At 42.4% G+C, this 25,418-nt stretch overlaps 4 protein-coding genes across 4 annotated transcripts; 1 reads left to right on the top strand and 3 right to left on the bottom strand.

Moving 5' to 3' along the window:
• Positions 1-1,600: 1,600 nt before the first annotated feature.
• Positions 1,601-5,911, bottom strand: LOC106601361 (zinc finger protein 653). The gene is made up of 10 exons (XM_014193526.3): positions 5,581-5,911; positions 5,311-5,348; positions 4,898-5,203; positions 4,209-4,756; positions 3,901-4,075; positions 3,650-3,740; positions 3,397-3,508; positions 3,119-3,233; positions 2,279-2,378; positions 1,601-2,058 (listed from the first exon to the last, which is right to left on the bottom strand). The coding sequence occupies exons 1-10, from the start codon at positions 5,874-5,876 to the stop codon at positions 1,881-1,883; spliced, it is 1,959 nt and encodes a 652-aa protein (XP_014049001.1). The 5' UTR covers positions 5,877-5,911; the 3' UTR covers positions 1,601-1,880.
• A 21-nt stretch (positions 5,912-5,932) lies between these two features.
• On the top strand, positions 5,933-9,283 carry swsap1 (SWIM-type zinc finger 7 associated protein 1). Its single transcript, XM_014193529.3, has 2 exons — positions 5,933-6,306; positions 8,523-9,283. The coding sequence occupies exons 1-2, from the start codon at positions 6,043-6,045 to the stop codon at positions 9,072-9,074; spliced, it is 816 nt and encodes a 271-aa protein (XP_014049004.2). The 5' UTR covers positions 5,933-6,042; the 3' UTR covers positions 9,075-9,283.
• A 432-nt stretch (positions 9,284-9,715) lies between these two features.
• LOC106601362 (erythropoietin receptor) lies at positions 9,716-15,039 on the bottom strand. Its single transcript, XM_014193528.3, has 8 exons — positions 14,742-15,039; positions 14,229-14,364; positions 13,871-14,037; positions 13,619-13,770; positions 13,313-13,469; positions 13,074-13,161; positions 12,857-12,941; positions 9,716-12,694 (listed from the first exon to the last, which is right to left on the bottom strand). The coding sequence occupies exons 1-8, from the start codon at positions 14,839-14,841 to the stop codon at positions 11,990-11,992; spliced, it is 1,590 nt and encodes a 529-aa protein (XP_014049003.1). The 5' UTR covers positions 14,842-15,039; the 3' UTR covers positions 9,716-11,989.
• Positions 15,040-17,833: 2,794 nt separating this feature from the next.
• Positions 17,834-25,414, bottom strand: LOC106601364 (ras-related protein Rab-3D). The gene is made up of 5 exons (XM_045716157.2): positions 25,165-25,414; positions 22,203-22,442; positions 18,772-18,890; positions 18,558-18,682; positions 17,834-18,382 (listed from the first exon to the last, which is right to left on the bottom strand). Exons 2-5 carry the CDS (start codon positions 22,440-22,442, stop codon positions 18,195-18,197), a joined length of 672 nt encoding a protein of 223 aa, XP_045572113.1. The 5' UTR covers positions 25,165-25,414; the 3' UTR covers positions 17,834-18,194.
• Between the last annotated feature and the right edge of the window lie 4 nt (positions 25,415-25,418).

Below are 25,418 nucleotides of genomic sequence, written 5' to 3' on the forward strand. Positions count from 1 at the left end.
ACCTAAGTCTTCCCATGACAGCCTATAATGAAAAGTAGACTTTCACAATCACGCAGGAACCTGAGTTGAGCTTTAAAATACCCAGTGACAGTGATGGAGGAATTTGGAGGAGATACATTTTAATAAATGTATAATAACCAGATTAACTTTTATTTTTTAATTCACCACCTTCGATGATAAGCAATCAGACAGTATCCTACCAGTTGAAACAGTGCCTGTTGAAACAGAACCTTATGGAGTCGCAAGCTTCTGTGAATTGACCATTTCACTGCCTATCTATTTTTCAACATTAACCTTAAAGTAACTGTCCATTGAAAATCTAACTTGTAAAAGTTAATATTCTGTTAACTCATACCCAAAAAACATTGTTGACTCATCCTATACTCGTGTGACCAACGCATAAATTGGAGGGCGAAAAACACTTAAATAAAACCCACCTCAAACTTGTATCTCAAACGGACCGTTTCAAAAATGCTTGTATTTCCTCAGAGGATGATGTCATTCCAACACAGAAAAGCTGCTTTTTAACATACTTAAAATAAATTGGAAGTAAAACTATTTCACTTATATTGTAATTAATTACCCTATAGGTCATATTTAATAGAAATATGGAAACACTGGACAGTTACTTTAATCCAGTATTGTGGTGAGTATATGATTTTAGCTCAAGTCTAATGACCATTTATCAGGTTAGAGCATTAGCATTCAAGTACCTTGACTTACTCAACATCAATGAAACTATTTAGAACATTTGTCATACCAGCCATTGGTGACATACATGATGTGACTTACATTCATCCCACCATGCACTGAAAATATGTGTTTGCCAGTTCCTTGTGTGTCAGTGTGACAACGCTCACATTATGCCTTTCCTTGCCACATCAGACAATCCCAAACTCCAATACAGTACTCCTTTTTTATTTTATTTTACATTTGTCTCAAAACAAATGTCTCTTCCAGAAATATGTACAGAATCTATTTAGGTCATATTTACATATTTTACATTGATAATTCAGTGATACAGAAAACAGGAAAAGAACATAACTATAAATTAGCGATTCTGCTTTAGATCTTTAGAAAAAAAAGGTTTTCAAAAACTACATTTGCCATTTTAAAACCACAAGACAACATCACGCTGTTCATAGACACACAGCACAACAGACAGACCTGAAAGATGATGCAAGACTTTCACACAAAAAGACTACTCCTTGGTCAGGTCAATGACAAAAATGACCAATTCTCTATTTCAATGTAGGCAGCCCACTTGTGTGACAACACAACTCTTCTTTCTGAATCCATTGACATGTCCTTTACATCCATGCACATTGTTACAATTACTACTCAAGATGTAATTATAATTTCCCCATGAATATGTAAGTTGTTAGTTTTGGCATTTTACCAGCAGGCATCAGTTCATGTACATGTATTGACGTGAGACCACAAGCATTAACAAAAATAACATACTTTTTTCCAACAAGTACATTACAACTGTGGATGACAAGTGTATAAAAATGAATACAAAAGAGAGAATCTATGGATATGTTAATAATATGGTATAGACAGTATGGTTTAGAGGCGTACAGCACATTATGTAAACAACTGTGCTGAAATGTACTATATCAACAGCTAGGCTCCCTCTGTGAGCTCTAAAAAGGCTGTGTCCAGCACAGCTTTGAGAGCAGGGTCTAAAGTCCATTATAGTGAGCGAGACTAAGCAATGTCCTTAGAGTGTTCATTCAAAAGAGCTGCTCTTTCCCCAAAAGGGCATACCCGTCTCTACGGGCATTCTTCTTCTCTTGTTCTTTGTCGACAGAGTCAGTCCCTTTCTGGTCTGACCCTGACCAGTTGATATTTAGTGCACATTCCAGCAGCACTGCGCCTTATGTTGCCTGTTTGTCTGGGTGGCTTTTTAACTTGTGGAACTTAACACTGTCAAGCTTTTCAAACCTCTTGCCACAGTGTTCGCAGGTGAAGTTGTAGTGGGCCTCGGGGGTGTGTTTCTTCATGTGCCAGTTGAGAGATGCTCGCTGGCGACACTGGTACCCACAGATCTCACACCTGCAGAAGAGGTAGAGGAGTGGAGGGAGACAAGAGATGAAGGAGAAACATGTAAGATGATTCTAATCTGCAGAAAGTGGTTTTAGGAGTGCAATGTAGTCATTTTTGTTTGTGAGACAAAATTGCATATATTGTACAAAACCAAAATATAAAATGTGTAGAGAAAATGAAATAAACCGTCTGGGAGTAAAAACTTGAGTGATCAAAGTGTTTCACTCACTGAAGGGGCGTCTCTCCTGTGTGCGTGCGTCGGTGAACCTCTAAGTGATTCTTCCTTTTGAACGATTTCCCACATGTTTCACAGATGAAGTCTCGGACTCCTACACAAAGTTTGATGAAAAATTAATATCAAATTTTATTTGTCACATGAGCAGAATACAACAGGTGTAGACATTACCGTGAAATACTTACTTACAAGCCCTTAACCAACAATGCAGTTCAAGAAATTGAGTTAAGAAAATATTTACTAAATAAACAATAACAATAACGAGACTATATAAAGGTGGTACCGGTACCGAGTCAATGTGCGGGGGTACGGCATCTGCGACAAACTTAGTTTAAAAATGAGGGGACAAAGTTAGTTGGGGTTGGGCACGGCCTGCAGGCGCAGAATTCAGATGCTTGTAATGTTGAGTCGCCAGGACAGCTCACAACTCATATAGCCTCTCTGCTGATTGGGGCTCTCAACAATTAGATTTTATTTGGAAGTGATTCAGAATCCCCATTAGACAATATTGCTGAAACCAGTCCGTGTATTTAACAGCCATTGTATTTGGTAATTCTACATGGCCATTCTACAGACCAGTGTAAAGTTGGGTGATTTTACAACCAGGTCAGCAATCATTTCATAGGCAGCACGGTTAGATGCGAGGCGCTTGTGAAGCATCACCCAGTAAAGTTCCATGCGGTCAAAACCATTCGCTTTAGAGACAGGTTGACATTCAAAGCTGCATTATACAGTAGACGTCATAGCAGGATACATATGAATACATTACTACTAGCTCATGCGCCAATGTACAGTATATCAGTATAGCCCAGATTTAGAATTATTTGTGCCCACCTGAGTGGATGATCATGTGGCGATGCAAGTGGTTTGACAGATAGAACTTCTTGCCACAGCCGGGGTGGGGGCACACCTTGGTCCTCCCCTTCCTGTGAACCAGATTCACATGGTTCTGCAGGGAACATAAAGAACATATTATGGATCACAGCAGGTAGTTACAGCAACATGTGTGCATTTCTATTTTCTTTATTCGTAACTTGATGGCACTACAAGGTCAAGGTGTTCCAAATCAAGGCAAAAGCTGAAGTGGAGAGTGCCTAAAAGGGCCTATTTACCTGAAAGCTGCTGATGGCTACATAGACTTGACTACAGCCTTCATACGGACAGTGGAACATCTTGAGCATTCCGTCTGCCTCGATGACAGGACCTCGTCTGCTCCTCCTACATCTGAAATAGAAAAGGGAGTGATGCCCGTGGTTCATCTACAGAAGTGCTCTGAGGAAGTCAAGATGGGAATGAAAATGGCATGTCCATATAAGTTTGTCTCTACAGATGTGATACCCATAATTGTCCATGCTGGCCACTCACCTGCTTAGGCCCCTCTGTAGCTCCCTCTCACAAGTGGGCTCCAAGCAATGAGACTCAACACTGGGCTGGAGCAGCTCCTTGTCACTCAGGCCTGAGAGAAAAATATCTCAAACCATTGGAATAGCAAGCTACTCATCATTGATTTTTGTCAATGTCAGTATCGTTTAAATCAGCATATACAACAATTACAGCATATTCTAATGCATATTATGTCGGTGTAAGCAAAGGCTAAAATACTGTGCCAGCAGTACCTGTGATGGAGTCTTCCTCTGTCGTCCTAAAGTCTGCCACTGACTGGCACATTTGGTTGTAAGCCACGCCCTCTATGACAGTGCAGGTGACCTCCTCCACGTCTCCGCCCCCCATGTTGAGCTGGATGCCCTCGGATGCCAAAGCCTCGTAGCTGGGGCCAGTGATGATGATCAGCTACGAATGACAGGCAGAGGGACATAGGATAGGCTACATGTTAATATTACTATATAAAGGCAGTGCTTTCAGGAACGACAGCTACTTGATTGTGATAAAATTCCAAGACAAATTACTAGTCTTTTTTTTTAACCTGAGAACCGTCCAGAGTTCCTCGCTGGTCTGGTATCTCACAGGTGGTCCCCACAGTCTGTAGTGTCTGAGAATGAAATAGCTCCCCTTGCCCAGGCACCTGCATAGAGGCTGGGACTGGATGAAGGTTGGTCTGAGTGTCTACACCAGCTGTGTCACCCATTGTCTGTGTGGTGTCCTCCTCATCGGCTTTGTCCAGTCTGTCAGTTAAGGATGCAGTCACTACAACACACTCATAGCCATCTTGTGATGTACCCACTCCTTCATCTCCTCTGTCTCTTCTCAGGTCCTCCGCCTCCTCCTCTGGGTTGATGTCCTCCCCTAGAGCATTGTAACCTTTCTCCTCGTCGTCAGACTCCTGGGCTTGCTGTCTGCCTGCCTCCATCACCACCTCCATCTCCCAGACAGACTGATTCTCAGAGAGATGCTCCATTAGTGGAGAGTCCCTGGATGGGGCCTCCATACCTGGGAGCTGGCTGAGAGCCGTGGCCTGCTCCACCTGATCCATAGTCACCGGGGCTCCGGCCACTTCCAAATCCCCTCCTGCATCTAGGAAAGACAAGGGTACAGAATAAAGATGCATTTAAATACAGGTTACCTGGATTGTCAAATCAGTGGTTCCCATACAATTACATGTGACTCAGAACAATTAAAAGCCAAATTAGTATGTGAATGTACTGTATCTCTTACCAGTGAGCTGTCTGTGGGCATCTGTCTCTCTCCTCCTCCTCCTGGTCATGATTCCTCCAGTTTCCTCTGTCCTTGTGTCCCTGTCAACTTCCTCCTCCGTCTCTGTCTCCATCTCACTGGCCCCTCTTGGTGGCGAGGAGAGGTGCTGCACAAATGAATGGTCAGCATCACACTGCCAGATAGCAGAGGTGGAGAATCCAGGTTGGGGTTCCAAAGCTCTGAGCTGCGGTTCATGTGGGCAGGTCTGGGAGTGATCCTGGTACCAGGTCACCATGCTACAAAGGCTAGACACTCTCTTATTTTTCCCTGTAAGAAAATAAGTATCACCAGTGACATAAATGTATCAATCAATCCCTCATGTTGGGCTACTTTTCTTTAAGAGTAAATGGATAAAATGTGGTGTTCTTTCTTACCTATTTTCAGCTTTGCACATACTTCTGGGGTTGTCTTCCTAGCGGCCAGGAATATAAATATGACAGTGACGTTATTGCATGAGGATACTGTGTTAACGTTAAGCACTATTGAGTTGATAGCCCGAGCTAGCTAACCCAATTGATTGAAGGAGGTGGCCTGGGGAAAGGACTCACATTTAACAGATGACAAGAGGGGGGATAATCTAGCTAAACAATATTAGTTACTAGCTAGTTTGATATTCTGATTTTATGTATTATTCGTAAATTTACCCTCCGTATTTTTGCTGGTATCTCTCCCCGTACGTGGAGTTGAGCAGGATTAGGTACTCCGCAAGTCCAGCGTCACTCAAACTCGTTCGCCGGCGAAGCTCACTCCAAACCTTGTGAGATTCTCCAAGATAAACTCGCCTAACATCATACTTCTTGCGGGACTCGAGGCGTCGTTGTGCTCGATCAGAATCCGTGAGCCTGGGACGGCCTCTACAACGCCTCGAAATTGATTTTATTTGATCCCCGGCTTCTTCAGCGTCCAGGGGACCCTCCTCTCCTCCATAGCCATCCGCCATCTTGACAACAGCTGTCTGTTGTTGTCATTCCTAGCGGAAGTTGTCTTACAGGAAGTGACAGCACTTGGCGGGAAACGAAAATGTTCTTTGCACGTCATGCATTGAGCAGAACTTTTATCAACGATAAACCAAGTTTATACATGTAGATAGATAGCTAAATAAAGATATGGCCGATATTTTGACGCTTGTCTTTAGGACATTTAACCAACACAATGGAAAACCGAAGGATTTCAAAAGCATCGCACCATCAAAATGCAGTACCTTGGTGGTCGGAGACTGTAGCGTCAACCGTTCGTTGCTGATACTTGCGGCGGTGACGGCTGCCTCTGAATTGGGGCTCAAAGTCTCATTTTTCACTCAGGTTCAAATTCAGAGCCTTCCAGGATCATTACAAGAATCCATGTCCAACCTGAGCCCCGACAATTTGAAGGTAATTAGCTATTCACATACTACTAGGCCTTAATAAAAACGACCTATCTAGCTTGGTCCAGCAGCTGTGTTATTTGGCACTACCTTGATAAACATAACACAGCACCACACTCCCTATTGAAATCATTAACTAACAATGTCTTTTGACATCTAGCACTTTTATTTTGTGTCATGTTCAATTGGAAGATGTAGCAAGTAGAGGTCGACCATTATGATTTTTCAACGCTGATACCGATTATTGGAGGACCAAAAAAAGCCGATACTGATTAATAGGCCTATTTTTTTTCGTTTACATTTTTTTACATTTATTTGTAATAATGACAATTACAACAATACTGAATGAACGCTTATTTTAACTTAATATAATAAATCAATAAAATCAATTTAGCCTCAAATAAATAATGAAACATGTTCAATTTGGTTTAAATAATGCAAAAACAAAGTGTTGGAGAAGAAAGTAAAAGTGCAATATGTGCCATGTAAGAAAGCTAACGTTTTAGTTCCTTGCTCAGAACATGAGAACATATGAAAGCTGGTGGTTCCTTTTAACATGAGTCTTCAATATTCCCAGGTAAGAAGTTTTAGGTTGTAGTTATTATAGGACTATTTCTCTCTATACAATTTGTATTTCATATACCTTTGACTATTGGATGTTCTTATAGCCACTTTAGTATTGCCAGTGTAACAGTATAGCTTCCGTCCCTCTCCTCGCTCGAACCAGGAACACATCGACAACAGCCACCCTCGAAGCAGCGTTACCCATGCAGAGCAAGGGGAACAACTACTCCAAGTCTCAGAGCGAGTGACGTTTGAAACGCTATTAGCGCGCACCCCGCTAACTAGCTAGCCATTTCACATTGGTTACACCAGCCTAATCTCGGGAGTTGATAGGCTTGAAGTCATAAACAGCACAATGCTTGAAGCATTGCGAAGAGCTGCTGGCAAACGCACGAAAGTGCTGTTTGAATGAATGCTTACGAGCCTGCTGGTGCCTACCATCGCTCAGTCAGACTGCTCTATCAAATCATAGACTTAATTATAACATAATAACACACAGAAATACAAGCCTTTGGTCATTAAAATGGTCGAATCCGGAAACTATCATTTCGAAAACAAAACGTTTATTCTTTCAGTGAAATACGGAACCGTTCCGTATTTTATCTAACGGATGGCATCCCTAAGTCTAAATATTGTTGTTACATTGTACAATCTTCAATGTTATGTCATAATTAATTACGGCCTTTATTAGGAATAAATGGACTTCACACAGTTCGCAATGAGCCAGGCGGCCCAAACTGCTGCATATACCCTGACTGCTTGCGCGGAACGCAAGAGAAGTGACAATTTCCCTAGTTATAAGAAATTAATGTTAGCAGGCAATATTAACTAAATATGCAGGTTTAAAAATATATACTTGTGTATTGATTTTAAAGAAAGGCATTCATGTTTATGGTTAGGTACATTGGTGCAACGACAGTGCTTTTTTTTGCAAATGCGCTTGTTAAATCATCACCCGTTTGTCGAAGTAGGCTGTGATTCAATGAGAAATGAACAGGCACCGCACCGCATTGCTGCCCTCGCGTAACAGGTAGTCAGCCTGCCACGCAGGCTCCTCGTGGAGTGCAATGTAAGGCAGGTGGTTAGAGCGTTGGACTAGTGACCGGAAGGTTGCAAAAACGAATCCCCAAGCTGACAAGGTAAAAATCTGTCGTTCTGCCCCTGAACAAGGCAGTTAACCCACCGTTCCTAGGCCGTCATTGAAAATAAGAATGTGTTCTTAACTGACTTGCCTAGTTAAATAAAGGTGCAAACATTTTTTTTTTTATATATCGGCAAATCGGTGTCCAAAAATACCGATTACCAATTGTTATGAAAACTTGAAATTGGCCCTAATTAATCTGCCATTCCGATTAATCGGTCGACCTCTAGTAGCAAGTTAATTATACATTTGTATGTCCTTTGTTTATGAGGTACGCCTAATGATGGATACTTATCTCTTCTCACTATCCTGCCTCCTAAGCAGATAAGAGAGCTCACTCTAGGTACCCCTAATCTGTCACAGAGATGTGCATCACTTATCAGCACAAAACATGCCTGATGGGCCAACTGCCAAGTTCTCCCTAGAAATCAGGGAGAAAATGTTTTCCTGAAAAGTCCTAAGCAAACAGTTCTGATTATTAGCAAACAGTTCTGATTATTGGCATGACTTTATTGCAGAAAATCAAGTTTTCATACCCCAGGTCCTTGGAAGATTTGCTTCAGGACGTGGCCTCTTTGCATGAATCAGCCTCTGGATCTGCTGCCCCTCCGTCGCTGATCATCGTGGATGGGCTGGAGGGCTACCTGCGCGGGCCTGGGGTGAGTGGTGGCCTTCAGCAGGCGGAGCAGTCCTCTGCTGCACACATCTCTGCTCTGCTGTATGACACGGCTGCATTTCTCACACAGACCTTGGAAGAGAGAGCCGCTAGTCTGGCCCCCTGTCGGGTCATAGCCTCGTTCCAGTCCGAGTGGGAAGGGCATGCTGGTGGGGACTCCTCAGACCCTGTCCTCTCAGTGTTAGACCGCTACTTTCAGGTTAGGTGTACCTTGGACCAGGACTGGAACTCTGCCCCTGCTGTAGCAGGACCACAGGACACGTGGCATGTTTACCTCTCTGGTGCTGGGATCACAGAAGACCCTATTGCTAAGGATGAGGAGGTCTCAAGTCTGGCACGAGAATGGCGACTGGTCATTTGCCCCAATCGCTCAATGGAGTTTACAATGGTTTGAAATCTATTAAATTACTTGCCAGTGGATGAGGAAGAAATAAAAGACATGCAAAAAACATATATACTTATATCAAACAATTGCATTCCCAAAGACTGAGATGCAAGGGGAACAGTTTTTTTCCAATGCACAAAATGATTTTCACTAGTGTTTACAAAAAGTTTTCAGCAAAGTTTTTGTGTGAATTAAACCACTCCTCCGACTGAATCGTACGGTTCCTGACTGATCTGGCACAATATAATTTTAGTATGTTCTCCTCCCTTGCCCTTTTGTCTTCTCTCCTACACAATGCGACTTCACATTCAACCATTCAACTCTCCTTTACATTACTTTTCTGTCTAACCGTTGTGCCTGTGGTGCTTTCTAAGATCATTTGTAGAGGGAAGATTAGGCTGATGCTATAGACGGGATAGCAGAGAACGTCACGAAAACGATGCGCACACTTCAATGGGGCAGAAGGCCATGTGTTGTCATTCTGGATGGCCAGATAGCTAGCAACATGTGGGGAATCTTAAGTGGCTCATTTCAGCTAGTTTTATCTTACCATTTCTTGTTTTGACTGATGTCACGTCTATGCTAATATGGCAAAAACTTGCTAGCTAGCTAACCACCAACTGTAACTATGTATTTGAGAAAACAAGTGCTCATTGTACAACTTTATTTATGTTTTCAATAAACATTGGAGACAAAATATAGTGTACATGTTGTCAACAATCTAAGCCAACCCTGTCGATTTTGCCACATAGTTGTGTACCCGTTGGTTTTATTGCTAAACAACCAACCCATCTATAGATATTAGCTGTCGGGGACAATTAGAATGTCTCCCCACGTTTTTCTCAACTAAAGGACAACAAGAACATCAAATGGTGCACAGTTTACAAGCATTTCGCTACACCCGCAATAACATCTGCTAAATATGTGTATGTGACCAGTAACATTTCATTTGCTTTAATGCCATACATTTTTAAATCATATTAGTACAAAAAAAATGCATTGTGAAGATATCAAATATGGAAGCGCATCAGAACTGATTAACATTTATGTTATATTTCAGGCATTATATTGACATTTTTGTTGCCCATAAAGAGATACTGAGTTACAGAAATGATAGATTGTCAGAAGTTCCGTATAGGTAATCATCACAGTATTACCATAACATGTAATGAAAAGGTCAGGAAACATTCACCAGTTTGTTTAGAAATGAACACTGAAAATAACGGAAAAGCAAAGGGTTTAAAGATAGAATATTAATTAGTTCCTAATTTGTCTAAATGTTAGTAAACTAAAAAGAAACAAAACATGTTTGATTGGAGCCTTTATTCTAAACAAATTTTCACGTTGGTTGTTTTTAAAAGATTTTCCCATATTTACTAGGCTATGTTCTATACCTGTGTTCTGTGAGGGGATTGTGCTCCTTATCTTCTCTGAACAGATCAGAACCTCATCTCATTATGCTAAGATCTAGGTCAGTCATATAAGGAAAGTTGTGAACTTCACTTGTTATGATGTCAAATACCCTTTTCCCCAATGCCTAGGCTACTCAATTACTGTCCACATTCTAAGTAACGGGACGATATCACTATCTTGGCAAAGAAACAAAACATGAAACAGATTTAACTTCTTTAGGAAAACCGCCCTAATGTTGGAAACAAATAATTTTGTTGTCATCCAGAGTCACATTTATTTATTTTCCATGCTATAGCGCATAATATTTTTCATACAGCAGGCTTTTTAAAGGACCAAATAGTTTAATCTGCTTTGTTTTCATTTTTGCCATGGAAAAAATATTGCGATACTCTACCACCCTCAAACTAAACTCTGGACCTCGAAGCCAGTTCCACTGTGTCTTTTCATTGTTCCCCTCTAGTCAGGGACTGATTCAGACCTGTGACTCCAGGTGTGTGCAATTCATTATCAGGTAGAACAGAAAACCAGCAGGCTCCAGACCTTGTAGGGTTAGAGTTGAGTATGCCTGCCCTACAACATTGAATTGCCATATTCACATGTGCCTATGTATACAACTATATTTTTTTACCAATGGGACAACTTAAAATGTGACAACGTTTTTTCAATCTACCCATACATTTAGCCAAATCACAATTTTTGTTTGTTGGGTGGGAGGAATTACCTACATTTTCAACAAACTGGTGTTTATTTAAACCAACAAAATAACATTTGAATTATTTACAGTTTCAACAATTATGGCCTCTCAAAATATATGATAATATGTAAGATTCAATGAGGTGACAATTAGACAGACAGACAGATATACAAACATTCATACACTGGAATCATCATGACTTTTACAACCTTTGTTGATCAAAGCATTGCAAGCAAGAGGTGTACAATTGCATCATACTGAAATGTGACACATTGCCTAAACACATTCCTGCACATCCTCTTCATTCTCGCAGGATCTTCATGTTAAGACCATGGTTACATCTTAGTGATACTCTTGTACAATAGACAAACACAATATTTACAATTTAAGTGTCAACTTTATCTAGTTATTTCAATAAAAATATAGAAAATAACCTTAAATTGACCTACAAGATCCAGTGATCTAAGAATATACACATTACATGTGTTTTATAATATCAGCTTTAGAGTGTTTCAGTTGTTCATGTATTTCTCAAACAGCTGCCTTTCGATTGACGAGATATTGTGAGAATGAGCTTGTGACATCCAAAGAATTATGAAATCCTTATCAGGGATACTTTTGACTTTTCCTCGCCAAAACCATTGAGCTTAAATTTTAGTTTGTCTTTTATCACATAGCCTACATCCTGGCTTTTTACATTCCACTGACAAGAAGATGGAGTCAATGTAGAAGCCTTGGACAAACATCCCAACTGTTTTTCAGCTTCATTGGACCTTTAAGCCTCAGTTCATAGCCTGTAACATAGCTTAGCCTTAATTCAGAATGCAAAGTGGATGGGCGTACCTATGGGTCTTCTGTGTGCAGGGATCTCGTTCTTATACTCATTGGTATAGATAACTCCCTTCCCAATGTCATCGATCTTACTCGAGCTCATCGGACTGTAATCCATGGAGACGCCTGAGTCGGCCACTGCCATGTAGCTGTACCCGGGGCCCTTGGGCGGCCAGGTGTGGTTTGGGGACTCAAAACTGGACTGGGACGAGAGGCGGCCCGATCCTGAGCTCTGTTGGACGGAGCCCAAGTCTGATCGAGATTCAGAGGATGTCCTTCCAGAGGCAAAGAGAACGTGCAGGGGCAAAGTTTCCTCCAATATGTCATCCAGAGGCTCCTCCCCACTGTGGTTCTGAGCATTGAGGGTGACGTAGGCATCATGGGACTCCAGTAGAGAAGACTGGGTCCGGGGTGCAGGGTGCTGATGAATAGCCTGGAGCTGGTCCATCAGCCAGTGCTCCTGGGGGGGTTCTCTCCACCCCTCCATCAATGCAGAATCCACCTTCTTTAGCTTCTTGTCTTCATCCTCCTCCTCACCAAGTGCCTCTGAGGCCTTGGGCGGCAAAGCGGAGCTGGGTAAGGCGGGACCAAGGCTAACCTCTGAGAGCACCTCAAGTGGCGCAGGGAATTCCTCGGAGTAGAAGTAGGCTGGCCTCAACCATAAGGCTCCAGTGCTGTGGCCCAACCAGTCCTATTGACAAACCAAATGAGAGCGGTTCAGGAGTCGGCACTAATATTGAGTCAAGATGAACAGACTACGATACACACAAAGGATATAGATAAAAACTGCACAAGGTACTTCATACCGAGTTTCATATTCCAAGGATACTAATACTGGATTTATTTGTCTCACCTGAAAGTCACCGCCATAAACCTTAAAGAGGCCTTGGAACTTGCTTTCAGGGGTGGGAATGATTGGCCAGATCTTCAACAGGAACCTGAAGACAATATTGTACAGCCTTATTCCATAAATATACCACTGAGGATGTCTCTACAAAGGAGATCACTAAAGAGTGTAGTTACAGTGGTAGACTAAGAACATTGGAAAGTTGTTGTTTATGGTAACTGACCTGCGATGAGACATGAGCACAATGAGAGACAGCAGGGTGAGGACGAGAGAGATGATGAGACTCAGGGACATAATGAGAGGGTCCAAGTCTGCAAATAAGATAGCACAGCAACAAGGTTACACCAGGGATGAAATCCAAGGGAGGGATCCCTCACAAATAGAACAAAGATGTTTAGCTCACGAGACAAGCACATTATTTTGGTGACCGTGTGAATGTTGCTGCAGGAGAAAGAAGCTTACCACCAGGCATTGTTTCCATCAGTACCGGGTCAGTCCAGGCACTCCAGTAGCCGCTGTAGCTGACGCCGTCCAGTTTGACACGAATGCGCGCCTTGTACGTAGTACCTGACTGCAGACCACGTAAGATGAGCTCAGAGCTGGCTTGCACCTCCTCCACCTGAAGACAAGAGATGATAATGCATTGTCATTGACACATCTCTGCCGAAGGCCAAGAAAGGAACTGCACCATTATTCACAAGGACTTCAAACGTTTCTGTTGTCCGGTAACAAACTTCTACCTCTGATATGAGTGTGTGTTGTTCATACCTTTCCAATGTGTCTCCCTGCCATGGCGTAGCTGACCTCGTACATCATGCTGTCACCCATGTACTTGAGAGAGGGAGGCAGCCAGCTGGCCTTCAGCTGCCCCTGCGTCCCTGTACTCGTCAATGTCAGATTGGCAGGCGGGTCTAACAGGACTGACACACAGACGTGAGAAGAAAATGTCATTCCTAAATCCTGAGAAAAAACTAATGCAATAGTTCCCAAAAGTCACCCACAACCAGAACTCTAACTCACAGACAACTTCAATGAAGAGACTGCGGTTGTGGATCAGCAGGTCGTCCCGAAACACCCGGATGTCAAGGGGCACAAATAATTGAGTCTGGGACAACCTGCAAAAATACAGCCTCTTGCCGCCTGCTGCTGGTAGGGCAGTTACGGCACACTCACTGCTGTTCTCATTCCTGCAGAGGAGGAGAGACATTTGGATTGTTTACACTTTGTATCAAGTTTCTAGGCTAAATGAAAAATTGAGGTGATCATTCTTCAAAACACATTCATAGCAGGTAGCTACCCTCTACCAAGACGGGGTGAGAGGATATGGTACAACGTAGCAGCAATTATTAACTGAACGCTTTGCCTGATCATGACTTACTGGTATGTGTATATGAATGAGTATTGGTCAGCAGAGCCAGCCCTTTCCTCATCCTCCTCCCAGAAGCAGGTGAGGTCCGACATCCCTTCAGCAAAGCACTTTGGATTCTCTGGCTCAGCGTGGAGCAGCAGAGCCACTGTGTGGACAAGGGAGGGAAGTCTTAGTCCACAAGGAAAATGGGTGTTGGGGCATTATTGGTTTTGACAATTTAGTAAACACAGGTGAAGATTTAAAGTAAGTCTCCAAACAGCTCCAGAGGAGTGACTATTGATGATTAGTGATTATTATAACTATTTTTAACAGCTATTAAATTCACCAAATTGTGCAAGGAAACACACAAACTTTTGACAATTGATAACCTGTCTCTATCTTAACCCAAATCTAAAACATCAAACATATTATGTTGAAATACAAAATACAATAACACGATTGAAAATAAGCATTGTAATTGTAAACACTTGTGTTACAGAACGTGAAGAAAACAAGTAGGCTATTTGGGAAAATGTGTCCTACCTTTAGTTTCCAAAGCTTGTGCACCATGCACGATGGATGTTTTCTGAGCACAAAATAATACACAAAAAACCAACAGCTTATTCAGGTTATCGTTTGTCATCTTTTTGTCTCCTCTGAGAACAAAGCGGCCAACGCGTTGTGTTGTACTGCGTAACTGGTAGGCAACCAGCTCCAAACGTCTGTTTTCTCCATCTCACTTCGTGAGTCTGTCTCTGAGATACTATGGATAGTGCAACACCGTTGTGCGTGCATCACAGGAGATAAGGTGTGAGCGAGTGTCCAAGCCAAGCTGTTTACTTTTTACTCAAACCCAACTGTAGAGGTGGAGCATATAAAGTATTTTCACTCATGTCTGTGGGCGGGACTAGAGTAAGGTTACAACATGCTTCCAACAGGACAATATGTCCCACCAAACCACAGGGACCGTAGGAGAAAGCTGAGGGCACAACTCTAAGTGACAACTGCATTTAGTTGTAGTGGGCTATTTTTTTCGACATGCATAATTGAGGTTCCTTATTGTGAGGAACAAAGGAGGCACGTGGCAGACATACACAGGTAATAGGGAAGGCCTAATAACTGTAAACCCACATGGAGCCAGTGAACTCACAACTCAGCGTAAACGGTCTCTTATCTCTGACCTACACCCATGTTTTTGAGCTCGACCTGCGTTATCTGTATTGCAAGGGGTAGTGTCCCGTGATAAGCATGGGGGCGTTTAGGCTCATCCCAACCCTACATCATTTGAATGTAATTTAGCCTGGCCTTACATCACTTGACTTTAGTGGGCTCAGGCTGAGGATTTCTCATTTGGCACTAAGGAAGATCACTGATAGGCACCAGTATATGATGTAAGACTACATACACTGATGTAAAAATATAAAAAGGTTACAAAACATTGCAAAGAGATTAACTGCAAAGGACTCAGAAATGCTGTGGGTAACTGGTAGGTGACAGGAAAGGGCACCAGGAAACCTCTTATTGTTGAGGACCACGGCAGTGTGGTTTTCTGTCGTTAGATTAAAAAAACACCACAACCCCCCTTATCCAAATGGGAAGGGAGGTAGGACGTAAGGCCATAAATTATAGATGAAGACTAACCTAACCACACAGAACATGGGTCTCAAGCCTTTGTCCGCTTGAATGCATAGATGTTGTGCTTTCACAAGTTCTAATCATCAGGATTGCACAATAAAACGACAACTCAGCATTTATATTTTGTAATGAAGTCTTTATTTTCATAAACACATTCAATGTATATATGCCTTTTCTAATAAGATTTTCCATTAAACAGAGCCTTAAATAGGAACAAAACAAATATACATTAAGACAACAGTATAGTTCCCCCTTAATAGTATAACAAGCCTCCATTATAACCTATGGAATGCCAGACTACACAAAAACTAACCAATTCCACAGAAAAAAAATAAAAGGATAAAATGACTTTCACTTACAACTTCAGATGAACATAATTATCAAAAAATATGTTATGGGTTCTTTTAATCAACTGACATTTATGTATTTAGATAAACTGGGTATCAGTGCATTTAGAGAAGTCCTCCTCAGGACTTTCAGTAAAACCTCACCACTTTCAATCCAGTTACCTTCAGCAGCAGAAAGAAAAACACTTTAAATACACTGACAAACACCACCCAGGAGAAAGCTTTACAACTTGGGCATATTGCAGATGTAATGTGGGTATAGCATTTTTACACAGCTATAAAAGGTTAAGTCTCCAGTAAAATGTTTCACACCACAACGAGACCACTTGGTCGTGGTAGGAGATGAACAGGGGAGATCACTTGATACAAATCAGCCAGCTAAGATCAAACAGCGAGTCAGCATCAGCTGTGCATCCAGGTGGATAGGTGTCTTTGTGATAAGCAATGGGAGAGAGTAGGCGCACATGAATACTTTTGGCGGGCTTTGACCCAACCCCTCAGCTTTAGCAGTGCTTTGGCGTGAAAACATAAGGCTGCTATCATGCAGAGACAGTGCCTGTCCCTAACTGATGGCCAGTGAACAGTGTGGGGCTAGTGATAGGGAAATGGCAGTGTCTGTGAGTAACAGAGGGCCGGAGAACAGGGGGAGATGCATGTCTCTCCGGTCCAGTTGGAGAGATGCATATTTTTTCTACTGAAGCCATCCGAGCAGTACAATGGAATGCACTGTACATGCTTTAGGTGCACCATTTGTCTTTCTGTTTAAGCATATGATTTGGAAAATGAATTAGCATGGGTGTCATGCTTGGCCAATCACCACGCTTTAATTGGGCTACTTCATAGACAGTAACTTAGTTGTAAGAACAGTACAGTAACATCATGCAAGTAATGCAGGCAGTTTACACTGGCACATCCAGATTACAGGACACTGTTGAAGCCTTGTGCAATCGGGTTGGAAAGTGTAAGAACAATGAGTAGGAAGGGAGGCACAGAGGGGTGAGCGGGGACATGCCAGAGCAGGTCACGTGATGAGCATCAGTGTCACTACTGTTATGACTTCCTCCCAGACAAACATCCTAGAGCACAACTTTGCTCTAACATTGTTTGGAACAGAATCTCATACTTTTCACCTTCTTTCCCATAAGCTGTAGTGGTTAAGAAAGTGTCAAGAATAGTAGTGCACAATTATTCTGAGGACATGGAAAAATGGCATCTTCAGTGTCAGAGTAAAGCATGGAAGTCAGGTAAATAAGGAAGCAAAAGGCCAAAGCAGCAGAATAACTCAGTTTTGTGATTGTCTGGATGATGTCATCTGATTTCATTAATAACAGTTCCATCTAGATTTTGATCAAGGACATGACAGCAAAAATGGGGATTTTTGTTGTATTTTCTTCAGGTTTTGGCGTGCTGTTTTCTGTCCGGTTTTGAATTCTGAGAAGTTAAGTCCAATGAATACATTCAAAGCAGAGCACCTAGCCAGGGGGCATCCAAAACAAAAGCACCTTCTGCTCTGTTTGAGTCTAAAACTATTATATTTTCATTAATTCAACTCTGAACACAACAATGACCTAAAATAATGACTACTGGAAACTAATTTCATTATGACAAATCTTCGCATTGGCATTTCTTTAAGCTGATTTGAACTAGCTTTGCTTTAAAAAGGTTTCTCACAATAAATACATTACTTACATTTTTTTGCCAGAAGAGCAGAGGGGATGCCATGTGGTAGAAGCTGTTGGCTCCACCACATGGGGGGGGTGAAGGCCACAGTACACAAGAGAGATGGGGCCTTTTCAGGGAATACAGAAACTAGAGCAGGGGATATGTGGGATAACGCTGGATGGACCGAGGGGAGGGGATCAATGGTTATCTCAGCTGGCTGCTTTATGGTTTTCACTGTAGTGGCTGTGTTAGGGGGTGTGAGATTGAGGTGTAGTTTGAGAGGTGTGCTCTCTATACTTCAGGCACAGTGACGGGGTTTGTTGTGGGGCTGTGAGGAGAAGTGAGGCGGGATTTAGCAGCCACAGCCCCCATGGTTCTCTGGAGGCGAGTCCTGTAGACTGGTGCTCCTGTGATTGGACAACAGGTTGGCATCTCCGCCCATGCTCTCGTTCATCTTCTCACAGATGACGTCTACCAGCCGCTCAAACACCTGCTTCACGTTGATGTTGTCCTTGGCGCTGGCCTCGAAGAACTGGAACCCTGTCAGACAGAGACGTGGAGAGATTTCAAGAAAAGCAGATGAGATATTTAGGCTTAAGTGTTCGGTGTCCCCTGCTATATCTGTGTGTTCTCATGAGGTCAGTATGCTGTGGTAGTGTGACCTCTTTGTGTATAGTCTTTGCGAAGACTGTATGCTGTCGTGTATAGTACTCACCAAGATCTTCGGCCAGTCTCTGGCCATCCTCTGTGGGGACTAGCCTGTCATCCTCCAGTTCACACTTGTTTCCCACCAGGATCACCTGTGCGTTGTCCCAAGAGTATGTCTTAATCTGAGTTGCCCTGTATGACCGAGGTGAGAGTAGACGAATGCACAGTCTGAGAAGGCAGCAGGGTCAATATGGAAATGGAACCTTCCACCTTTCACTCACCAGTCCTGAACTGCGTTGAAGGAGTCCTGGTTGGTGATGTCATACATGAGCAGGAAGCCCATGGCTCCTCTGTAGTAGGCTGTGGTGATGGTACGGTAGCGTTCCTGTCCTGCTGTGTCCTGTGGGGAATATGATGGATGGTCATTCTTTACAGGTTGGGTTTGGGAACATGTTAAATTGTGTGGTATTTTGTGAGACCAGAAAGGGGCAATATTGACTAAGGCCTACAGACTTGAGATGCTAGAGGTGAATGTGTGTGTATACGCTTGTAAATATTCAGCAGGTCTAGGAAAGACTACAATTATTCATATTTTTTTTTTAAACATACAAAATGGATATTTGACATAAATAAACATACTTCTGTGATAGTGCCTTGTCCTTTAAATTGTCCTATCAGCCTAAACCTTCCCACCCAAAGCCACTGTCAACTTCAGACTATTACAAATTAAAGTGTCAGATACATGATTAAACAAAGAGTAACATCTACATTTGTCATGTCCATCAACATAACTTATTATCAAACAACAAACCCTGGCCCACTATGAAAAACCCAGTAAGAACAAAAAGAACATGGAGAGCGTCAGACGTTGATAACAGCTCTCTGGTGCCGCAGAGCTGTAGAGACCTGTTTATCAGAAACATCTTTCAATTAAGTAGAGGATGAGTGTGATGTCAGAGCTGTAGAGACCTGTTTATCAGAAACATCTTTCAATTAAGTAGAGGATGAGTGTGATGTCAGAGCTGTAGAGACCTGTTTATCAGAAACATCTTTCAATTAAGTAGAGGATGAGTGTGATGTCAGAGCTGTAGAGACCTGTTTATCAGAAACATCTTTCAATTAAGTAGAGGATGAGTGTGATGTCAGAGCTGTAGAGACCTGTTTATCAGAAACATCTTTCAATTAAGTAGAGGATGAGTGTGATGTCAGAGCTGTAGAGACCTGTTTATCAGAAACATCTTTCAATTAAGTAGAGGATGAGTGTGATGTCAGAGTTGCTTCCCTAGAAAAGGTTAACATGAAAAAAATAGTCAAGCAGGTGAGGGGATTAAATTGGCACAGCAACGATCTTTGGCCGTCGCTTGGTAACCTGGCCTGGGTCCCTCATTTGCATTGGAGGACTTTACATCACTGAATAGTGGGGTGGGTGTTTTATGAATGTTTCATTAGGGCAGGGTAGTCAGTGTGCAGGGTAGTCAGCCCGAACAAACTGCCACCGATTTAGAGATTGCAAGAAATAGAGCTGTTCTTAACTTGGAGCAGGTGCCGGGCTAGAGAGACAAGTACTCTGTAAGTGTGTGAGGTGGTGTATCCGCAGCGGCGTACTTCTGTTAAATGACCTTACCCAGAAGGAGTCTGCGTCATCTCAAGGTCATTTTTGTTTCATTTATGAATGAAAGATACCAGATGCATATCTTACCTGATCTGTGCAGACATGATCAAATATTTAGCAGGGTAATGGAACTTACAGTAGCACTAACCAAATACACTGTCCCCATGGCTCACACTGTCTCCACAACTATCTATACACCAAGTAAAGAAAATACTGTCCAAAAACATATGCATGTTGACAATGAGTGTAAAATGGTTGGGGGTCAGAGCCATTGATGTCATTAGGACCCTTCTCAGCATGCGTCACCTGGTCCTGCCGCCCACACAAAGCAGGGACACACTCTAAGACCTGGGCTTTGTGGTTCTGACACCAGGTGTGTCATTGTGCAGTTAACATATTGCCATGTGGTGTATCCTCCTAGAATAAACAGTATGGTTCAGGTTGAGAAAGTACAACCATAATAGTACTATAGAAGGCTTTAAATTAAACTCATTTTTAAAACCATGATAAAAGCATTATTTCAAGCCTTTCATGCCACACACAAGGAGGAAAGCTTGCAGCAGAGTGGACAGGGCACCACCTGTACACTCTTCATAGAGTGGTGAGGCTCAGAGGGTTTGAGTGAAAACAGGACGCTGCGGATTAAACGCCCCTGGCCATTCCACATAGGGTTGTTCATTAACTGTACACTTGCTCTCGAAGCCAGGGCTCATTTATTGGACATGGTTGCTACTTCCACACCTCCAATGTATGAGGCAAACTGAGGAGGCTTTTATTCTTCTGATTTGAAACTCACTGGATGCTCATCGGATGGCATTCAGTGATCCCAGCCACCACTGACGACATTAAGCCAAATCACGTGTCCTCGGTGGAAACCGGGTCAGTGCGTCAGTCAGCTTGGTTTTGGTGTGTACATTGGTGTGGACATGGTTGCTGCTGATTCATCTTGATTCAATACAATATAGGATGTTTGTCTTGCTTAATCATATGTTTAAACAGCATTCACTGTATGTGGAAATAGTTTGCTTTGAAACACTTTCAGACGTCAGGGGACTAGGCTACATAGAAATAAAATGTAAAAATCTGGTAGCCCTGTAATTCAAGTATTTCCACAGAAAGCTGATATTTTTTTTTCCACTAATTGGTCTTTTGACCGATCTGATGTGGTTGGTCAAAAGACCAATAAGTGGAAAATGGATCAGAATTGGTCTGCCTGTCCAAACACAGCCTTAGTCTCTAGAGCATGTGGTGCAAGCAGCAGCAACACATTGCAGTAGCTTGAGCTGAGAAACCAAGTTTTCAGCAAAACATACGAGAGACAGAGGGTAAAATCATTGGTGGAAAAAATACTCAATTGTCATACTTGAGTAAAAGCAAAGATACCTTAATAGAAAATGACTGAAGTGAAAGTCACCCAGTAAAATACTACTTAAGTCTTAAAGCGTCTGGTTTTAAATGTACTTAATTACAGTGGTGGGAAAATTACTAAATTGTCATACTTAAGTAAAGGTAAAAAATGACATGCTATAAATCTAATTCCTTATATTAAGCAAACCCGATGGCATGATTTACGGAAAGCCAGGGGCACACTCCAACACTCTGACATCTTTTAAAAATGCAGTATTTGTGTTTAGTGAGTCCACCAGAGGCATTATATTGATAGGTGTGTGAATTGGACCATATTGTTGTCCTGACTGAGCATTCAAAATGTAATGTATACTTTTGGGTGTCAAGGAAAGTGTATGGCAGTAAAAAGTACATGTTTTCTTTAGGAATAAAAGAGTAAAATTAGTCTAATATTAATTGTAAAGTACCCCCAAACAACGACTTAAGTAGTACTTCAAAGTATTTTTACACCACTGTGTAAAATGCAAGGGCCTTGCAGATGAACGTTGGTGATTGACCCACTATAGAATTATCAGCCATCTGTCAGAAAAACTAAATTCAATAGCAAAGATTTGGCCTATGGATTTATATTCTGGTTTAATACAGAAGACAACTGTCCTCTTTTGATGATGTGTATGAGAGTCCACTATGATGGCAATCATGTTGTAGAGACCATAGCCTTATGCATTTTGTCCCACATGCCAGCTAACTCACCCATATCTGTAGCTTTATCCTTTTCTCATTGCGGAAGACGGTCTTGACCTTGAAGTCTATGCCCACGGTGGAGACAAAGGCTGAGGTGAAGGAGTCATCAGCATAGCGGAACAGGAAGCTGGTCTTCCCCACACTGCTGTTGCCAATGATCAGCAGCTTGAACATGTAGTCAAAGTTCTGGTCAGCCGCATCCTTCTGGGCAGGCTGCTGCTGAAGGCGAGAGTCATTCACTGACGCCATCTAGAGGGGAAGGCAGGGGTGAGAGGTGATACTACAGCTCAGGGTGAATTAAACACCAAATCATCAGGTTAGAGGCTCGTAAGTAAGCATTTCACTGTAAGGTCTACACCTGTTGTGACATAACATTTGATATGAGTCTTTGAATTTCATACCAACAGTTGGTAGGTAAAATCAACAGGCCATGCCCAGTCCCCTAAATTGTTATGATCCAGTAATGAAAGGTTGCGGGGAGTTTTCAAAACCCGCTCGTCATAGCTATTATGACTCAGTCACTTGCAGGCTGCAGCATCTGCCACTGGGTATCACGTTGCACACGATAAAGACCTTTTAGTGTCTGTCACTCGTTCCTAAAAGTGGGTGTAATGACTGCAAGGAATGGGTGTGAAAGGAGAGTCCATGGTCTCCCCCCTCGTCCTCAGCTGATCAATCAGGGCTGCACACCACAGCTTCCCTCTGATGAGGACTGTCTCCTTGGAGACCGGTCCAGAACATAACCGCCAGGCCCATTAATAGCCAGGCCAGCTAGCTCAGCATGGCCATCTTAAGAAGTAGTGATATTTAACAACAAAGGGGAATGTAGAGGATGGTCCACAGACACTGTTGTGGGGCAAAGAAAATCTGTTGTTGAAGCTGTATCGCTATGATTCCATGTTTGTGCCCACAGAGATTATAGGGGTGTGAGAGTGAGTCACTGCCCCTTACTTTTAACATGGGGGATGAGCTGTGCGGTAAATGTGTTAAATAAGGCAAATGCATGATGTACAGGCCAAAAGGATTTTGTAAAGATTCTGTGCAAAAGGCAGGTCTGTACTATAATCCCCTATCACATTGCACCAATCAAACTTTCCTCTGACCATTGCTTTGTGGGTCTGAAGTCATTGGATCATAGGTCCCACACTGTGTGTACAAAGAATATGTGAGAAACCCATTGGATCAAATGTTGTTTTCCTCTCAGAACGTAAGCCTGCTAAATTCTGGTCACATCATGCACATTTACACTGTGGCTCAAGAAGTCTTAAGGCAACATAATATTTGGGGAAACTGTTTTTCTACCCTAAATCTGTGACAACTGTTGTGCTGCTGAGGCAATGAGTAGCCTACAATATCCAATATCACTCAATTCAATATCCAATAATAACATTATATAATCCATCCCAATGCTGCAGTCATACTGTCCAAATTATTCTAAGATATTAGAGACCAAAGTTACTGAATGATGAAGTGTTGAGAAACACATGGCCAAAACTCTTTGTGGACAAGTAGCATTAGATGACTTTGACCAGTGGATGATGAATTTAATACTGGCATGCCACCATAATCGGGTACATCTCTGACGGGACAGATTTTACATCACTGTCATCACAGAACAGGCCTCCACTTAGTAGAGTTGAAATGGGAGTCATTTTTTATGCACTGGAGAAGCATTAGTTCTTTAAAACAAAGAGAGGCCATTATGGTGAATAGGCCTAGTGTGGTCTCTCAGCTGGCACTGTTTGCTGAGTAAGGTCCCTGGCTGTTATAGGAAATTAACTCTTGGTTGGCAGCTGTCTGTTCCCTATAAAAGAATGGTCGTAAAACACAGGTGAAGGAAGTAGGTTAGTAAAATGTAGTGGTTTCAGTATACCTGGACAAGCTCAAATTAATAGCACAATAAGTAGGCCTATACTTTTATGTCAACTCACTCACTCTACCCATCATATTGAAAGTTGTCAAGTGTCTATTCTCCATCTCTATAAGCCCTTGATCATGACTCTCAGTTTCATTACATTACACAAGTTATTGGACAAAGGCATCTTCTGTATGGGGGAGTTTTGTTAAGAGCCCTGATGCTCAATCGGAACATTAACAAGCTCTGTTTTGGAAGCATAAGGGCCTTATCTTTCATATCAGTGAGAAATCATTTAAAAAGGTTGAATTGATACACCTTGATAGGGTTAGTGTCAGTGGAGGACGACTCATAATAATGGCTGGGAAAGGAGTGAATGGCATCAAACACATGGAATCTCTGTGTTTGATGTATTTTAACCATTCCACTCCAGCCATTAGCACGAGCCTGTCCTCCCCAATTAAGGTGCCACCAACCTCCTGTGGTTCGTGTTCCCACAAGGCCATATCTCCATGTTACAGAGCTTGTTTACTGAAGAGAAGAGGCGACCACCTGTGCTAATTAGCTATGGAGCGTGTTCTGAACACCTGCGTGTAAGCGTAACTCGGGAGATATAGTTTTGTTAGATGGAGGCACCCATAGCTGTATAGATCTGTGCATTTTTTTTTATGATTCTTTCTCGTTCATGCAAAGGCCACATAGCAAGCGATGACTTGACGTTTCAAAACGTTGAAACACAGCGTCGGGATTTTAGTTCACATGAGGTAGTCGTGGATGAAGCTAACGGCTGAAATCTGCAGGGAGAAGGCAAATGCCGCCTAGAGTGTGACAGCCATCTGATATAGAACTGACAAAGTAGACCCTATACAGAGAATGGGGGTGAAGGAAATCCATCGGTACTTCAAATCGCACCAGGTGCTCGAGCCTCGAGGATTAATTGGCGATGGCTCGAAAACCTGTTGTCACATTATAGAAACATGTAAAACTAAGTCTAGTGTACATTAAATTGAGTTAAGTAAACGAGAATACAATGCCCTGCAAAGTATTTTCATTTGGACATGAAGGAAGCTGGACAAAGGCGCAGAAATATTGACCAAACTTTTTCCAACTACTTACCTAATCTATGGAAACGGAATTTCTTTGACTTGAACCTTCAATGTTATTTCCTTTCAGGTGTAGAGTGAAAGTTCCCTAGGGTCTTCAACAACCTGAATTCTCTTTCCGCCCACCGCTTTCTGCCTCACCGTTTTCCTCTGAGCGTTTGCGGAATAGAACAGGCAGCTCCCGGATCTCGTTTGTGTACAAAGGAGCACCCTTCGAGAGCGCAGCAGTCAGTGTAGTGGCCACCTCACACGCCAGTATTCACACAG

Source organism: Salmo salar, chromosome 03 (genome assembly GCF_965601325.2).
Source record: "Salmo salar chromosome 03, fSalSal1, whole genome shotgun sequence".
Lineage (NCBI taxonomy): Eukaryota > Metazoa > Chordata > Actinopteri > Salmoniformes > Salmonidae > Salmo > Salmo salar.

Coding starts and splice junctions, on each gene's coding strand:
- LOC106601361 (XM_014193526.3), bottom strand. CDS start 5,876: ATGGCGGATGGCTATGGAGGAGAGGAGGGTCCCCTGGACGCTGAAGAA. Junction 3,234..3,396: donor TAGCCATCAGCAGCTTTCAG/GTAAATAGGCCC, acceptor TGTTCCCTGCAG/AACCATGTGAATCTGGTTCA. Junction 2,059..2,278: donor ACAGGAGAGACGCCCCTTCA/GTGAGTGAAACA, acceptor CCTCTTCTGCAG/GTGTGAGATCTGTGGGTACC.
- swsap1 (XM_014193529.3), top strand. CDS start 6,043: ATGGCCGATATTTTGACGCTTGTCTTTAGGACATTTAACCAACACAAT. Junction 6,307..8,522: donor TGAGCCCCGACAATTTGAAG/GTAATTAGCTAT, acceptor ACTTTATTGCAG/AAAATCAAGTTTTCATACCC.
- LOC106601362 (XM_014193528.3), bottom strand. CDS start 14,841: ATGACAAACGATAACCTGAATAAGCTGTTGGTTTTTTGTGTATTATTT. Junction 14,365..14,741: donor ACAAGCTTTGGAAACTAAAG/GTAGGACACATT, acceptor TTGTCCACACAG/TGGCTCTGCTGCTCCACGCT. Junction 12,695..12,856: donor TTTATGGCGGTGACTTTCAG/GTGAGACAAATA, acceptor GTTTGTCAATAG/GACTGGTTGGGCCACAGCAC.
- LOC106601364 (XM_045716157.2), bottom strand. CDS start 22,442: ATGGCGTCAGTGAATGACTCTCGCCTTCAGCAGCAGCCTGCCCAGAAG. Junction 18,891..22,202: donor GGATAAAGCTACAGATATGG/GTGAGTTAGCTG, acceptor TATTCCCCACAG/GACACAGCAGGACAGGAACG. Junction 18,383..18,557: donor GAGACTGGCCGAAGATCTTG/GTGAGTACTATA, acceptor TCTGTCTGACAG/GGTTCCAGTTCTTCGAGGCC.